The 16,469-nt window shown below is 61.9% G+C and overlaps 1 protein-coding gene across 6 annotated transcripts in view; it reads right to left on the reverse strand.

Annotated features, from left to right (window-relative positions):
- Nucleotides 1–16,469, reverse strand: part of GSE1 (Gse1 coiled-coil protein) — a 417,101-nt gene that overhangs the window by 49,651 nt on the left and 350,981 nt on the right. For 2 of the 6 annotated variants that reach the window (XM_027119079.1, XM_027119077.1), the window contains exon 1: nucleotides 3,943–4,136. The exons of the other annotated variants lie outside the window; for them this stretch is intronic. In XM_027119079.1, the coding sequence (XP_026974880.1) occupies nucleotides 3,943–3,949 (7 nt within the window). In that variant the 5' untranslated portion in view covers nucleotides 3,950–4,136. Of the gene's footprint in view, nucleotides 1–3,942; nucleotides 4,137–16,469 lie in introns of those variants that run through there. 6 annotated transcript variants of the gene reach the window in all.

Below are 16,469 nucleotides of genomic sequence, written 5' to 3' on the forward strand. Positions count from 1 at the left end.
AAATACAGATGTCCGGCCCCCACCCCTAGAGATCTGGGTCTTAACTGGTCACAGGTCCGGCCTGGGCGTCTGAAGTTCCCCAGGTGAGCCCAAAGTACGGCCAAGAATGAGCACTTGGTCTGGGGGCTTCCTGCCGCCCGCACACCTCCTTCCTCGGTTAAAAGTCACCTCGCAGAGACCCCCCCAAGTCCAACCAGGACCCCACAAAGCCTCCAGTTCAGCCAGATCCCCTCTCTTCCACGAATGCTTGTGAGCTCTGGTCCCCCTCCCCCATCCGCAGCCCAGATGGGCTTCTCTCCAGGCCTGGCCTCCGTCCCACCCTCTCCAGAGGCTGCTCTCACTTCCCCAGCCCTGCGGCAGCTTCCGCTCTGAACCAGCTCCCGGCAAGGGGAAAGGGAGGGGCAGGGGAAGGTGGTCTCAGGGACCCCTGGGATTTGCGGCTGACTGGAGAATTCCAGGCGGAAGAGCAGCCCCAGCAAAGACAGGTATAGGGCACGGAGCACGAACGCCCATGGTTGCATTCCTGCTGGAGCAGAGGCGCAAGCGCGAAGGCTAGGCTGGTGGGGAAAAGACGCTGCCGAGGCGAGATTAAGAGCCCCCCCGCCGCCCCCCGTGCGCTCTGGCAGGCGTGCACAGGGCCGCTCTGGAGGCACCGGCGGTGTTAGCTGTGTGCATACCTCCCAGCAGCGGGCACGGGCCAGGTTCTTAGCAGGCGCTCAATAAATTCTCATTGACAGGAACACTCCCAAACGTCACCTCCCGCCTGTGGCCTCGGCCGGGGAGCAAGGCCAGCGTGGGGAAACCACACTCGGCGAGAGAGGAAAGCGAGTGGCCAAGCTGAAATGTCACCCGAAACACGGATCCCTGTAGCTTAGAAAAACAGCTCTGCCGGCTGAAGGGGGGAGGGGAGGGGACGGGACAGGAGGGGGGCCGGGCGGCCTCACGCAGCCCTGTGCTTTGGAGACTGCTGTGTCGCCCTAACAGAGGTAATTAACGCGCTGCCACCCAACCCCAGCCTGGCGTGGACTTCGAGTAACCCAGGCTGGGAATTCCAAGCCTTCGGATGGGGCCAGGAAAAACCTGCCTTGCTGGCTGACTCCACAAGCCCCTACGAGTTCCCGGGGCAAGAGCGGAGAGGTAGCGGCCAGGTCCTGCTCACCTGCGTTCTTCTGGGAAAGCAGGAGCCGCGGGCACCCACCCTTCAGGAAGGGGCTCTGAGCCCAGAGGCCCTTCCTCCTTCAGAGAGGGGAGCGGGGACGCCACCTGCCAAAGGGTCAAAGGCCATTAGAGACTGAGTGGGCTGGGGAGGTGTCCTACTTGGAGGTGCAGGACCCAGGTCTGCCACAGAGTGGCGCTGTGCGCAGTTTGCTGTCTCTTCCAGCCAAAGGCCAAAGACGCTGAACCCAGAGGCAGGCGGTGTCTTCTGCTCTGAAACCACAAGGCTCTCGCAGATCTGCAGCCCCTGACCTTCCCCGAGAGACAGGCAAGTTAGGAGGCCAAAGGTCTGCCCGCGGGCACGGTTTGGCAAAGGCCATGGGAGCTTCCAAAGGGGTCCGCTGCTTGCCGTGGGCTCAGGTGCTGGCCCCATGCTTCTCTGGGCCTCAGTGTGCCCACTGTTAGGGCAGATTCCCAGCCCCAGTCTGCACATTAGGATCACCCGCGGAACTCTGAGAACTCTCCAGGCAGGAGCCACAAACCCAGAGGCTGTAGCTTAACTGGGCGGGGGAAGGCTGGCCGGCAGCAGCTGTAGAAAACCCAGCAGGGGGCTCTCTAAACCCTTTTCAACTCCAGCGAGCCAGGATTCGGAAAGCTGTCCCCAACAGGCCAGGGCCTGGCCTCAGAGATATGACGGTGCCTGGAGCCCGGACAGGCCTCCCAGCCTCCCCTCCCAAGGCAGGGCTGACCCCGGGTCGCTGGCCTGGCTGCTCACCAGCTCCAGACTCGCACCGCCCACACGGTTCACAGAAAGGAAAATCCGACTGTCAAAAGCCTGGCTGGCTCCTGCGGCCCCCTTCCCTCCTCGCCGCAGTGACACGAAGTGACAAAGGCCAACCCAGCACCCCCTTTCACCCAGGGGTCAGGACTGCGCTGACAGGGCCCCTCGTGAAGTATCCTTGTAGCTGTTATCACAGAGCCAGGCCTGCGGAGAGCTTCCGAGTCCCCGGGGCAGGCGGGGCGGTGACTCCCCTGCGAAGCCGGGGCAGCCGGGATGACACACGGGCTGCCCGTCAGAGCCTGCGCCCTGGGCCCCCGTCACCTGTGGCGTGGCCGGGCTGAGTCAGGCGGTGGCCTGAGCCTCAGGGTCTGGGCGGAGGCAACCCACAAACACGAGCTGAGCAACACTTACATGCCCCGAGCTTAAGTAATCCTGAGGGCAGCCCGGAAGCAGCCTGCTCACCTGGGGTCCCCCCACCTTCCCCTGGGGGGGGGGGCCGAATCCCAGGGGAGAGGGCCCAGCCAGCCAACCAGGGGACATCTCAGAGTGCCCCAACGAGACCTTCTGCCCTCCCGTCCCTCTGCCTGGAAATCGGCTTAGGCGGGGAGGTTCCCACCCAGAATCCGCTGGGTCCTTTGTTCCAGCTTTTCACAAAAGCAGCCCTTTTTTTTCATCCGGTGGTCCCGCTTTTTGTTTCCAAACCACAGCCTGTGTGGGCCCCAGATAAGGCACTGCAGGGGTTAACAAGGGTTTAATGTATTTTAGACGCACTTCCCAGACAAAGGCCAGTTTACAAAACAAGAACCAAGTCGACTCAACCCGGCTGGTATCCACCACCCAGCCGGCGGGCAGGTGCTTTCCCCGCGTGCGCACAGCCCTCCAAACTCAAAGCCGGCGCTCCAGCAAGGGACCCCGGCCCATCACGTGGGGTGTCGCGGCAACACTTCACCCAATCCGGGCGACCCCTTCTCCCCGGGACCTGCGCCTCAGTCTCCACTGCACACTTCTAAGTGGTCCCCTTGTCCCTCCCCCCTCCTCCCCAGCTCGGGAGGGGGAGCGGGAAGGGGGAGGTGGGAGGGTGAGCCCAACTCCCGCTCCGCCTCCACGAAGGGAATTTAATTAGCCTGCTGGAGAGGCGGGCGGGCGGGCGGCCGAGGAGGTGTCTCTGGTGCTGTAATATAATTGAATCGGCTCCACTCGGTCGGGCCACTGGCCGCCCATCAGCGCGGCCGCCGGGCTGGGGGCGGGGAGGCGCATCCAGGCGGAGCAGGAAGGGCCGGGGAGGGGAAAAAGGACAGTGCGAGTGGGGGGCGGCGGATGCAATCACCTCCCACCTCCGAGGCTGGGGCAGCCATCTTCAGCAGGGGGAGGGGCAAGGGAACGGCTCCAAGAAGCGGGGGGAGCGGAGAGGGAGGAAAAAAGCGCCGGAGCCCCGGGCGCGCCCTTGGGAAGCAGGGCGTGGGGGTCGGAGACCCCGGAGGCTGCAGTCCCGCCTTCCCGGCGGTCTCCCTAGCTCCGAGGGAAGGGGGAGGAGAGAAAGACAAAACACCAAAACGTGCGGCTCCGGCGGGCAAGCGCCCCCCCCAGCCGCCGCCAACACCTGCCGCGGGGGCGTACCGCCGCCCCCCCTCGCTCCCTCCCCCGCCGCCGCAAAGTTTTCACTCCGGAGTCGGAGTGTAGACAGCTCACCGAGAGCCCCCCAGCTCCCTGGCTCCCCACTCGCCGCACACTCTAAGCGCCCCTCGCCGAACGCAGCCACCGAGCGCGAGCCCCGCGGCGGCCCGAGCCCCCGCCTGGAGCCCGGACGCCCAGGCTACGACTCGCCGCGGGCGGGGGGACCTTTGGTCGCATGCCCGCCCGCCTGGCTCTTATCGCCGTTCACACTCCGGGGGAAGTTGCCCCGGAGCCGTTGGCTGCCGCCCCAGCGGAACCCGCGAACTTGGAGAGGGGGGCGAGCGCGGAGACCGCCCCCCGCGCCCCAGCCCCCGCCGGCGCGGCGCGCTCACCTTTCATGCCAGGGCCCCGCAGCTCCGCCTCGCCTGACACATGCTGGAGCCACCGTCGCCCAGTGTTTGTCTAAACTGCTTATCTCACCCGGGGCTGCTCGGCGGCGGCGGCGGCGGCGGCTCGGGCCCGCTGGGGAGGTGGAGCTTCCGGGGCCCCGGCCAAGAAACACCTGCTGCTGTCGCCGCCGCCGAGGACACACCCAAGCGCAACGCCGCCCACTCCCGGGCCACTGGCTCGCTCCCGGCTCCCTGACCTCAGCCAGCGAGAGGTGTCGGGTTTCAGCCGCAAACACACACGCGCGCGCGCGCACCGACGAGCGCCCGGGTACACCCGCGCGGGCACACGCCCCTCCCCAGCCAGGCTGGCCAGGTGAGCCGAGGACACTAGGAGGTAGGGGAAGCGCTACCCTCAGGCTCCCGGGGGCCCCTGGCTCGACTGCTCAGAGGTCCCATATACACTGGTGTCCAAGACTAGGCCCTTGCTTCCAAAAGTAGGGAGCAGTCACTTGCAACACGCCCGCCAAGCGAGCAGCGCCCCTGCGTCTCACGACCGCTTCCCCGGCGCCTAGAACAGTGTCTGGCACAAAGCAGGCCCAACAAGGAGTGGACGGATAAACTCTAGAGACCTTCTGGAGGAAAACTTTCTCGGAGCCGGTGTCTGTGTTGGGGGAGGGGAGGGAGATACAAGGTCGGCTCTGTGCGTTTATCTTCCCCAAACCCCTCTTTCGGCCGCACCTCGAAAGGGTTGAATGTTAAGAACTGGGGCCTATGTTCCTTCCTCCCTAAATTCTAGGAACTCCGCCTTCCCGTTTCGTTTGAAAGAACTTTTGGGAAGCCCACAGCGCAGGGGGCAGGGGGTAGTTTTTTAAAGAACCCACGTCCCAGCGGCTGGAGAGCCCACGGAGGCGCCGCTCCGCCCGGGGGGTCATTAAGTAGCCGGGGTTGCGGTCACAGCCGAGGCCGCCCGGCTCCAGAAACTGGCACGACCCACTGGGCCTCCGGCCCCAGAGCAACGCCTCCCCATTCCTGGCACCCACTCCCCCCACCTCACCCAGGCACTTGACAGACTAGAATGACTCAGGGAGCGTCCTGAAATTCCTGGGCACCCACAAGCGGCACGGCGAAGAATGGCGGGCCCCAGCCACCCCCCAACGCCGGGCTCCGCCCCGCCCCCACCGACGGCGAGCGCAGACGACCAGCCTCGAGCCCACCCCCAGCGCGGCCCGCGTCTCCCGGAAGCGCCGGGTTAATGGGCGCAGGCCTCGCCCGACGCCCCTGGCCCTGGCGCATTACGGCGCCCCGGGCTCCGACCCCGCGCGTCCGAAGCTCCCAACGTTGCTCGGATGGCCCAGGGTCTCTCCCCGTACATCCTCTTTTGAAAATCCTCTACAACTTTCATACTTCTGAGCCTGGAGGCAAACCAGTACCCACTCCCCCCCCCCCCCCCCCGCCCCAAGCGGCCGCCCTTGCGCCGCGCTGCGGGTTTCAACTTTCGGCCGCCGGTGCCAGCCCGCGCTTCTGCCAGCCCCAAACCTGCCCCGGGACATGCCCGCGCCGCGCTTGGCAGGCGCGCACGCAGCCGTCCCCGCGGGCCCAGCCTCCCCCGCCTTCCCTCCTCCCTCTCTCTCCCTCTCTCCCTCCCTCCCCGCGCCAGTCAGGATTGCGACGGGAGGGAGCGCTGGGCGCCTGCCACCCCCCATCCATCTGTTCCCGATGACGCTGGCGGGCCTGGAGCAGTCGGAGCCCGCGCCAGCGGGGAGCAGAACCCGCCTGTGTGCCCGCTGGGGGACTAGGGGTAGGGCCCAGACGGGCGCCGCCAAGCCACCCACTCCCCCTGCTCCACCTTCCACCGAGCGCACGCGGATCGGCCCCTCGCCTTGCACAAGGCTCCTGGCCGACCACAAACGAAAAAGGAAACGGACCTGCGAGGCCGAGCCGGGGGCCGTTACTGGCTTCTACCTGTGGGCGCCGGCCGGCCCTGGCACCTCGTGGGAGGGGCGCTTTCGCTTCACCACCCGCCTCGCTCCGGGCCGCGCCTCCCTCCTGCGGGCCTAGGCCTCCGCCCGACGACGCTTTAATTTACGCACCACACGGTGTCTCCGCAGCGCGGCCTCCGGTAATTTATCCTCAGCAATGGCCGGCAGATTCACCGCGGCCGGGACGCGCAGGAGGGGGTGCCTCTGTCCACGCCGGGAGTGTCGGGGAGGGGGAGGGGGAGGGAGGAGTTAGAGAATTCAACAACGGGCCTAGAGCCTGAAAAACAAAATTAAAAACCTCTGGGGGCGGTTCCAACCCTTTCCCACCTGGATTACAGGCTGCGGGGGGAGGGGAGTAACTTACTAATGAAACTACTCGCACCTGGACCGGAGTCTCCTCCCAGCCCTGGTCCAGGCCCGGACACCCAGGCCCCACCTCCCAATCTCTCTCACCAGGACGAGGTGCTCGAGTTTATGTCCCTTCATCCCTGGGGAGGCCCTCGTGGTGGTGGTGGTGGTTTGGGGCGGGGGGTCAAGTTCTTCCACCTGTTTGAGAAGGACCACGATGGCCAAACATGAAATTTTGTGGGCTAGTTTTTAGTGTTGGCAGATCCCTCCCCTGTAGACATCTGGTTCCACTGCGTTGCGAGAGGGGTAGCCTGATCCCCGTTTCACAGATGAGGAAGTCGAGGCCAGAGTTGCTCAAGGTCACGTGCACGCTGGTGCAATGGGAGCTGTGCTGGGAGCTGCTCACACCTGCAGTCTCCCTTTCCAAGAACAGCCCGCGGAGGCTGCGGGGAGCTGCAGGGATCCCCAGCGACCGCCGGGGGGCAGCAGCGAGCCGGCCTGCGCGCCCTGGCCAGAAAATGCTGGCGGCCACCAGGAGGGCTGGCAGAGCGGAGATGGATGACACTCACTGTCAGCGCGCCTGGCCTGAGGAAATTAGTAATCCGGGAGCACGGCCTCTGAGTTTAAGGGTGGGAATTGCTCTCCTGCAGCCTGCGCGCGCCCCGCTAACGAGGTTTGTAGCTGGACTCAATTTCCCGCCACTCCGGGCTCAGGCTGGCCGCCCTCCATTTCCCTCCGGGGCCGTTCCTTCCCCTCCTGGTGGCAGCTCCCACCCCGCAGCCATTCCCAGCCCTCCCTGGGCAAAACGCTCCTTCTCTGCACCTCCTCTCCCTCATTCTCATATGCCTGGAAACCGGGCAGAAAAAGAAGGTTCAGGGTAAAAGCAGTTCTTTTACCCAAGGCCAGGGTCAGTCCTAAGGTGGGACATATGGGGACGCTTTCCAGAGTGGGGACACCTGCCCTGATGACCCTGCTCACCAGGTTCCTGCTTCCTTTTCGCCAGGGGCAACGGGATGCTTGGTGGGTGCCTGCCCGCGCCCCCAGACTCGGGTCAGTCTGAACCGTGCTTCCTGGAGGAGGAAGCAGAAATCAGAAAGCCCTCAGTTAAGGAAAAGCCCCAGGAGCCCCGTAAACATACCCCCTGAGGCAACTGACAAGGGATCTGCCGGAAAGAAAGGCATGCCTCTAACCAACATGGTGGGCATTTAGTCACTCAACAAACACACCAGCCTTCCAGATACAGAACTGTAAATGCCAGGCCCCGGGGTGGAGGGTGGGGGGTAGGTGCTGACAGGAGAAGCACTTCAAGGCAGCAAGGAACTGGAAAGACAGGAGAGCGGGTTGGCGACTCACCCATCACCACTACCACCACCTGGGCACCTACTAGTCAGGTGAGATTCCCTGGAACGGAGGCACCACCGAGTCCCAGCACGGATCCAGCCCCTGGCCTATGAGGGGCCCTGGATACCAGGGAAGGGAATCCTGCGTCCTGCTCGTTATCACCTTGCGTCCTTTGGGGTCAGCAGGACTCAGGCTGTGCCATCCACCCGAACCAGGTGTTCCAGCACATAAGGGCTGCACGTCACCGTCATTTTCCCATCACCCCAGCCACCCCATTCAGCACCTGACTGGCAAACAAGCGTCAGGGACCTGGACGTCAGTGTGGGTGTGAAGGGAGGTTCATTTCTGCCATTTACCGAACACCTAACACGTGCCAGAGCTGCTCAGCTCCTGTCATTTAATCCCCTCGGGCCCTGCAAGGCAGCCTCCTGACCTCCATCACGAAGCCCGGTGAGGAGACCAGAGAAGGTTAATTAACTTGCCTAGGGCACACACATTCGATCCAAGCCTGATCCAGACCCTGGCTGTCCTATACCAGCAGCATTTCTCTGTAGCTACCTGCTGTAGATATATCAGGGCCGGGCAGGGGCAGCGGGGCGGGGGGAGGGGGGGTCGCAGCATCTCCAGCTGGCCGTCCTGGTGTCCGAAAATCAGCCTCCCTTCCAGGAGGGTTGGGGGACCCACCACCCAGAGCCCCGAGATTTGCTCAGTCCCTCTGCATGTGTGCTCCACTCACCCGGAGGCTACCAGCACAGAGGGTACCCCCAAGCGCCTCAAGGGCTGAGGGACAGGGGGCCTGCCCAGCCGCCCCCTCCAGCCCCAGCCCCTCCTGCCCTGCCCTGCCGCCAACCCTCCATCGCTTACACTCCGAAGTCCCCTTTCTCTCTCCAGCCAGCTATCACTGGCCCAGAAATCCTCTCCATTCTTCAAAGCCCGGCTTAAATCTTATCTCTTCCAAGGAGGTTTTTCCCATCCCCGCCTCTGGAATTCTTCTCTCCAGGCACTGCGTCCCACTCTTAGATGCTGATCGCACAGGGGAGCGGTCGTGGATAATGGGGGCGTGGGGGAGAGCGTGTGAAATACAGATTCCCAGGCCACCCTACGGAGCTATGGTCTGGGGTCAGGGACAGGAAAGAGCACGCTTAGCAAGAGCTGGGGGCAGGACTGGGGGTGTCTGGGCCTCCCCAGTGATTGCTGGAGCCCCAGACTCCCCTCCCCACACCCCCCCAAGAGACAGTGGGTACCCAGAGGGGAAAGGACTCTCGTCTGGTAGCGGTGACACAGCCCCAGCCTCTGCACGTTCACATCTCACGCAGACCCGCAGGAAGGATAAAGGGAAGGAAAACCATGGCAGCTCTCTCCCCTTCCCCCTCTGCCCTCCCGGGGAGGAGCCGGGCTCTCCAGGGACACGGGGGCACATCCAGGCCTGGCCTGGGAAGCCTCCGCCGACTCGCCATCTCAGCCGGCTGTCCAGTAGCCAAGGTCACCCCCAGGGAACACGGGCCCAGACGACCCCGGTGGACGAGGTGGCAGGAGTTGGCCTCTTAACCCAGGGCTGCCCCGACACTTCCTGCCCTTTCAGTGCCGGCCTCCAAGCTGCACCCCCCTCACAGCTGCACTCCTTCACAATCAGTTAACAGCTGTTTTGCATAGATTTTCAATTCTAATTGCCCGGCTTTGTGAGCCGCCGAGCCCCGGTGAATGGGGGAGCCGCAGCGCGGCTAGAAAGCAGGCGGGGAGGGGCGACACTCCAGAGCGACTCAAAGGAAGCCAGTGTGCGCGCCAGGCCGGCTGCTTTATTTTTATTTTTTAATAGAAGAATACCCACTAACTGTCCCCGCTCCAGCTCCTGCCTCTTCTCCTGGAGCCCAGAATCTGAAGGGTGCCCCCCACCCAACCTCGGGAGGGATGCCCACTCCCCTCCCCCCGCCCCTCCCCCTTCTGACCCACCCCCGACACAGTACCCCGGGGGGCAGCTTCCAGCTCCAGAGGCGCTGCAGGAGCCAGGGCTCCCCTCCCCCTCCGCCCCTCTAGCCCCCCAGGCTCTCCAGTGCCCAGATTTGGGAAGCTAATTGGACAATAAAGTCGAGCAGCAAGGAAACGCGCTCTCTGGAGACAGCTGGCATCTATAAAAGAGAAATATTTGCATTTAAAACCTTTAAACTTTATAGCGCAGGCCAGGCCAAGGCAGGGGGAGGGTGGATGGAGGGGGGTGCCGGACTCTCGGGCGGGCGGCGGCTCCGGGGGGGGGGGAGACCTCACGGGCTGCTGGGGGTCCACGGAGGCCCTGGGGCTGGTAGTTCTGAACTTCTCTGCCACCGGCGACTCCCCGCCCCCTCCCAACGCCCCTGCTACTTCCTGCAAGATACCAGCCGTGCACGCAGGCCTGGGTGGCCTTGCCACGGGTCAAGCACAGACCCTCCTAGCCCCCTGCCCACCCGGGAGCCCAGGCACTCCGTGGGAGTCCCGAGGCCTTTCCAGGCCAAGCACTCGGGGCTGGGGTCCACACCCTCCTGGTGGGCCTACCTTGGCCCCTGCCCGTCGCCCAGCCACCTTGACAGAGCTTCCGGCTACTCTCCCCGAGCCGTCGCGTCGCGGGAAGTGGCCCCCAGGCTGCAGCTTCCAGCAAGAAGCCAGTCTGCCGCTTCCCTACGCCGTGCACACCCTAAACGTGCTGCAGGGGGAGCGCGCTTGACCCCGTCTGTACTCAGAGCCCCCTGGGGCAGTGCCACCCCATTGCCCGATAGAGAAATGGGGGCTGGCAGGGCCCCTCCCCCTCCAGGCTGCTGTCTGGGGTTGAGGGGGGCCGGGTTTTCATTTCTTCGCCTGCCTAGTTCCCACTTTTCATATCTGAGAGAAACCTGGCCGCCGTTTCCTACTGTCAACATTTGTGATGTAAAGCCGGGAGAGAACATGTGCCTGAGTGGTCTTATTTTAGCAGGCTTTCATGAGATCTCAGCTCCGCGGCCCGTCTACCTGGCAGGCCTGCAAATGAGGGGGCGCGCAGTGTAGACTCCCAGGCTCTGCTTTCCAGGGCAGGAGCAAACTTCCAGGGTGGAGGGAGGCGGCAGAGTATGTGGCCGAAATCAACGGCACGTGAGTAATTTTCAACAACGTCAATTAAGCAAACACCACACCAGAAGCATCCCCTCTGCCCTGGAGCGTCGTGTCCTCACCACTTCTGCTGTCATCAGGAAAACACTTCCAGTCCCAGCAGTGCCTGCTCAGCTCCTGGGCCTCGTCCTGGCTTGGCGTTCAAGGCCCCGAGCAGCTATGAAACTGTCCTGCGGCTTCACCACACTCTACCTCCAGCCACGGAACCCCCACACCCTCGGCAGATCTTTTCACCATCTCTTCCTAAACACGACTTCCTGATCATCTTGGTGTGAACCTCATTCCAGGTTCATCCAAAAAAGAAATGTCAAAACATGGCTTCTGGGAATTCCCCGGCGGTCTAGTGGTTAGGGCTCCGCGCTGCCACTGCAGGAGTGCAGATTCGGAGAACTAAGATCCCAGAAGCAGCATAGCTGGGCCAGAGACAAAGCAAAACAAAACACGGCTTCTGAGAGCGCCCACTGGCGTGTGGGAGGGAGGGGAGAGGGGAGGGGAGAGGGTCAAAGGACAGACACCGGCCTGAGCCTGAGTGACGGCCACCCGGCCGGGCAAAGAGCCACCTTGCTCACTGTGCACCACTTTTGCCAGCTGTTGACGTGCAAGCAGCATGACCCCTTCCCCAGCTTTCAGGTGAGGATTAAACAAGATAATGAGCTAGAAAGAGCCTTGCATCGTGCCTGGAACACAGTTGGAGCTCCACAGAACGACTTACGTTTGGCGTGCGGAGGAAGTGGATGAGAAGGAGACAGCAAACAAAGTTTTACAAGGAAGCAGACGGGCGGGCAGGGAGGCCACATCGGCACTGGGGGGCATCAGGGCCTGCGACGGAGTCTGGGACCAGGCAGCGTTGGGCTGGCCTGCTCTCTCGAAAGGCCTGGCCTTTGGGCACAACCCTGTGCTGGCTTCAGGGTCAGTTCCACTGGCTGGTCACCTGCAGGGTCTGTGTAGCCAGATGGATGGGAGGAGAGCCAGAGAGAAGTGTGGGACCCAGTGGGCCACCAAAAGTTCTCGGCTGTGTCTTTTTTTTTTTTTTTTGCGGTACGCGGGCCTCTCACTGTTGTGGCCTCTCCCGTTGCGGAGCACAGGCTCCGGACGCGCAGGCTCAGCGGCCATGGCTCACGGGCCCAGCCGCTCCACGGCATGTGGGATCTTCCCAGACCAGGGCATGAACCCGTGTCCCCTGCATTGGCAGGCAGACTCTCAACCACTGCGCCACCAGGGAAGCCCTGTCATTTTTTTAAATGCTGACAATACCCAGTCCTGACTTCCTTTTCAGAGATGTGTCCTAAAAATTATCCAGCCACCCCAAGTGTCCTCCCGCAGATGACTGATACACAAGTGTGTGGTCTGTGCCTACAGTGGATGATTCAGCCATAAAAAGGAGTGAAGTCCTGATATCGACTCTATGTGGGTGAACAGTGGGACCTGAAAACATACACACAAAACCTTGGACATGAACGTTCGTGGCAGCACATTCAAAATGGCCAGAAAGTGGAAACAGCCTAAATGTCCAGCGACTGACAAGGGATTTTTAAAACCTGCGGTCTATCCACACAACGGAATACTATTCAACCATGAAAAGGAAGCAGGGACTGATCGTGTGACAGCGAGGATAAGCCTGGCAAACAGTAGGCTGAGTGAAAGGAGCCAGACACAGATAGCCACTCACTGAGTGTATGAGTCCATCCAGAGGAAAGTCCAGAACAGGCCAGACCACAGGGACAGAGAGCACGTGCGTGGTTGCCAGGGGCGGGGGGAGTGACTGCTGACAGATACAGGGCTTCCTTTGGGGGTAAAAAAAAAAACCGTCTCGCGACAAGGTAGAGGTAGTGGTTGCACAGCTTTGCGAATGGATTAAATACCACTGAATCTGTTCACTTTAAAACGGTTAACCTTACATTGTGTAAATCTTATCTCAATTCAAAAAAAAAAAAAAAAGATCCAATGTGAAGGCCCCCCGCCCGCCCCCTGCTTGAGGTTGGGAGAGGCAGGGCCTGCAGTTTCTGGAGAAGCCGCCACGCAGATGCCCCTGAGACGAGCATCCCCTGGAAATTCCCTTTCACGCTGTTCTGTTCGCGACTCTCAGGCAATAGGAGGGAAACCCGTCAGGTTCAAGCGTTTCTGTTCCCGGGGCGTTTGTCCATGCTCGGCGCCGACCCTCACACACACACAAGACACACTAGGCACTGTCTCTCTACAGGCGGGAGGGACCTCTGCGCCCTCGAGGTGGGGGGTTCGCAGTGTCCTTCCCCCATCTGTGTTTTTTGTCCCCATCGACAGTTCTGCGGCCTCGGGGAGGGCTGAGCAGCTGGAGGTGAGGACGCCGAAAGGCACACACCTGTCCCCGGCTCCCGCCACCTGGCCACTGGGCTGGAAAGCGGCCAGTGGTGGCCTGCAGCAGGCCTAGGGGACAGGAAGGGAGCTGGGGCGGAGGGGTGGCAGCTCCCCACCAGGGAAGCTAAGCCCGCCAGAGATCACTGGTGACAGTCGAGTCCCCGATCCTGGACCCCTGACCGGAAGCCAGAGTGGGCCCTCAGTGGCGGGGAGGCCACAGCGCCTGGGAGCCCCGCACATCCGCGCTGGCAGCAGGCACACTTCCTCCTTCCGAGCCTGGACACCCAGCGGATGCAGAAATCAGGGTGGTTCCCTCAACAGCTTCTCAGGAACGACCCTTCTTTGTAAAAATTAACCACCTGGGGCCTCCCTGGTGGCGCAGTGGTTGAGAGTCCGCCTGCCGATGCAGGGGACACGGGTTCGTGCCCCGGTCCGGGAAGATCCCACATGCCGCGGAGCGGCTGGGCCCGTGAGCCATGGCCGCTGAGCCTGCGCGTCCGGAGCCTGTGCTCCGCAACGGGAGAGGCCACAACAGTGAGAGGCCCGCGTACCGCAAAAAAAAAAAAAAAGAAAAAGAAAAACTTAACCACCTGTCCTCCACCAGGTGAGGGGCTTTCCCTTCTTCCTGGTCTGTCAGCTCAGAGAATAGGGCGCCTGGACTCCCAGCCAGGTGGCCACACAGGCCACAGGCCCAGGGGAGCCCTGGGGCAGCAAGTCACCACGAGGTCTGGGCTGATCTGGGTGGGACAGGGCTCAGGGTGAAGCTACAGGACCCTGCCCAGCAGCAGGAGAAGGATATGTTGTAGAACCCAGGCTGCCGAGCCTGCGGGTCGCCACTGACACCCACACCAACTTGAAGGGATCCTCAGAAATTTATTTCAGGGGCTTCCCTGGTGGCACAGTGGTTAAGAATCCTCCTGCCAATGCAGGGGACACGGGTTTGAGCCCTGGTCCAGGAAGATCCCACATGCCACGGAGCAACTAAGCCCGTGCGCCACAACTACTGAGCCTATGCTCTAGAGCCCGCAAGCCACAACTACTGAAGCCCACACGCCGCAACTAATGAAGCCCGTGCGCCTAGAGCCCGTGCTCCACAACGAGAGAAGCCACCACAATGAGAAGCCCGCCCACCGTGATGAAGAGTAGCCCCTGCTCGCCGCAACTAGAGAAAACCCGTGCACAGCAAACAAGACCCCATGTAGCAAAAAAAAAAAAAAAGGAAACTTATTTCAGGTCTCCATTCCCCAATTTTCCTTGCACGTTTAAAAGCTTTCAAAGTTCTTTACATTCGAATCGCCCTGGAAAACCGACATCTGTACAGGCCTGAGGATTCGCACACGTGTGTGCAGGGCGCTTCCCCCACCCCACGTGCCCCGCTCCACCTGGCAGCAGCTGGGGCTCTGGGAGCTGACGTTTGTTGAGTGCCTACTACGTGCTAGGCCTGCCTCTCGGGGCAGGAGACTAAGGCTGGGGTTTAAACCCAGCCCTCATTTAGAACCACACTCAGTCCTCCCTTCCCCTGCACTCCCCCACTCAGCATCCTTTCAGGGTGGCCCTGCTCCTGACAAATTTCTGGATTCATTATCTACTGCCTGTCATTAAAGTCCCAAACCATCACTTGGACAATCAAATCCCAGATGCGTCTATCACCTGCCAACTGGGCAAGTTTGGTGTGGGCAGATGACCCGTCCTCATGCGACCTCGGCACCTCCCGGCCAGGCCAGGGACCCCAGGGACGAGAGGTTGAGGCTGGGCCCCATCTCCACTGGCTCATGGAGGCTGCAAGGACCCGCCTGCTCAACTCTCGCTGCATTTATGTTTTTATAATTTGGCCTCACGAATGGAAATAATCAGGGAGAAAGGATTTCATTCAAAGTGTCGTTTTCACCGCTGGAAGTCCCGGTGGTCATGGCCGCTGCCCAAGATCCTCTAGGTGTCTGCAGGGGGGCCCCAGGTGGAAGGTCGGGTGAGGGCGCTGCTGCCTGGGGCGCCCCTCTCACCTTCTACCTGTTTGCTCCAAGAAGGGCCTTTGCTTTCTTCCCCTCCTGTGGCTCTGCAGCCTCGCCTGCGAAGCCCCCATCCCTGAAGCACCTCCTCCCAGCTGCATGTCCCCACCTGCCATAAAGGCTGCTCTGCCGGCCCAGCCCCTGCTGCCTGAACCCCCGACTCTCTGCAACCCAGACCCTGGCCCAGTCCCACCGCGATGCTGCCCGCAAAGGCGCCCAGAGCCTCCACGTCCACTGTCTCCTCACTGTGCCCTCCTGACAGGTCCCCGGGGCCTCTCCTGGGCTGCCCTCCCCCCAGCCCTCTGCCCTCACCTCCTTGGGCTCCTCCAGACGTCAAGACCTCAGGGTCCCGTTTCCCGGGTCATGCCTTGCGAATCCAGGTACCAGCCAGCCCACGTCTCCACCCTCCCACGCACAGGCCTTTCTAGAAGCGGCTACACGCACAAGGCCCCCGCCACACTTTCCCATCGCTGCTGTGCCCCGGCCCAACCCTCTCTCGACAGCGTAATTTAGATTAAGAGCCCCACTCCTTTCCTTACCTTCAAGGCCAGCTCTACCTGCTACTGGGGGCACCCTCCCTGGCCCCTCCTAAAGCTCCTCTGTTTGCTGCTGACCTCTTCCCTCAGTCCCCAGCTTAAATTCCACCTCCTCCAGGTAGTCCTCCGGGATGCGGCTCTAACCTCCTCTAGCGGAAAGGGACCTTCTCCCTCCCACGGGGGTAAATTTCGAATTCTTTACTTTCTGCCCTGGGCTTACCAAGGCTGAGTCAATGGTGGAGAGGAAACAGCTGTCCTTATTTCTGGACTTTCACAAGCCCTTAAACAGATGTTTGCTGAATCCATCTAAATGAGTTTAAGGAGCCCCTCTGAGGACTCGAGCCCTCGTTAGCAACAAACGCTGTGCGCATCCCTCTTCCCCCAAAATAAACTCAGCCCAAAACAGGAACCTCCCGGAATATCCAGCCTCTGGTTCTAGAATGCTGAGCGCCTTTCCAGGGCAGACGAGGGTGGGTTTTCCCCATCGGCCCTTGTCGGATCCTCCATCGGGCGATGCCACGCCAATCCGTCCCCCTGAGAGTAGTTAAAGGTATTCTGCAAAGAGGCACCAGGGAAGCAAAAGCTGGGTTTTTCTGTCGTTGTTGTCTTCGTCGAAGGCTCCCACATGACCTCAGAGGAAGCACACGGAGGAACGCCACTGGCACCTTCCCAGCTACACACCCAGCCATCCCCACTCAACACCAACCTCTCACTCAGAGCGCACCACAGCCTCCTCTCCCAGGAAGGACAGGGACCCTGGAGAGAGCTCTCAGCCTGGCCTTCACCGTCAACTCGGGATGACAGCTCCCAGCCCCTCCTCTTGGCCCACATATAGGACTCCTGGTGGCTCCCCCCCCCGCCCCCCAGCACCC

This window comes from Aethalodelphis obliquidens, unplaced genomic scaffold (genome assembly GCF_003676395.1).
Source record: "Aethalodelphis obliquidens isolate GAN/ISIS:26980383/991018 unplaced genomic scaffold, ASM367639v1 scaffold20, whole genome shotgun sequence".
Classification (NCBI taxonomy): Eukaryota; Metazoa; Chordata; class Mammalia; order Artiodactyla; family Delphinidae; genus Aethalodelphis; species Aethalodelphis obliquidens.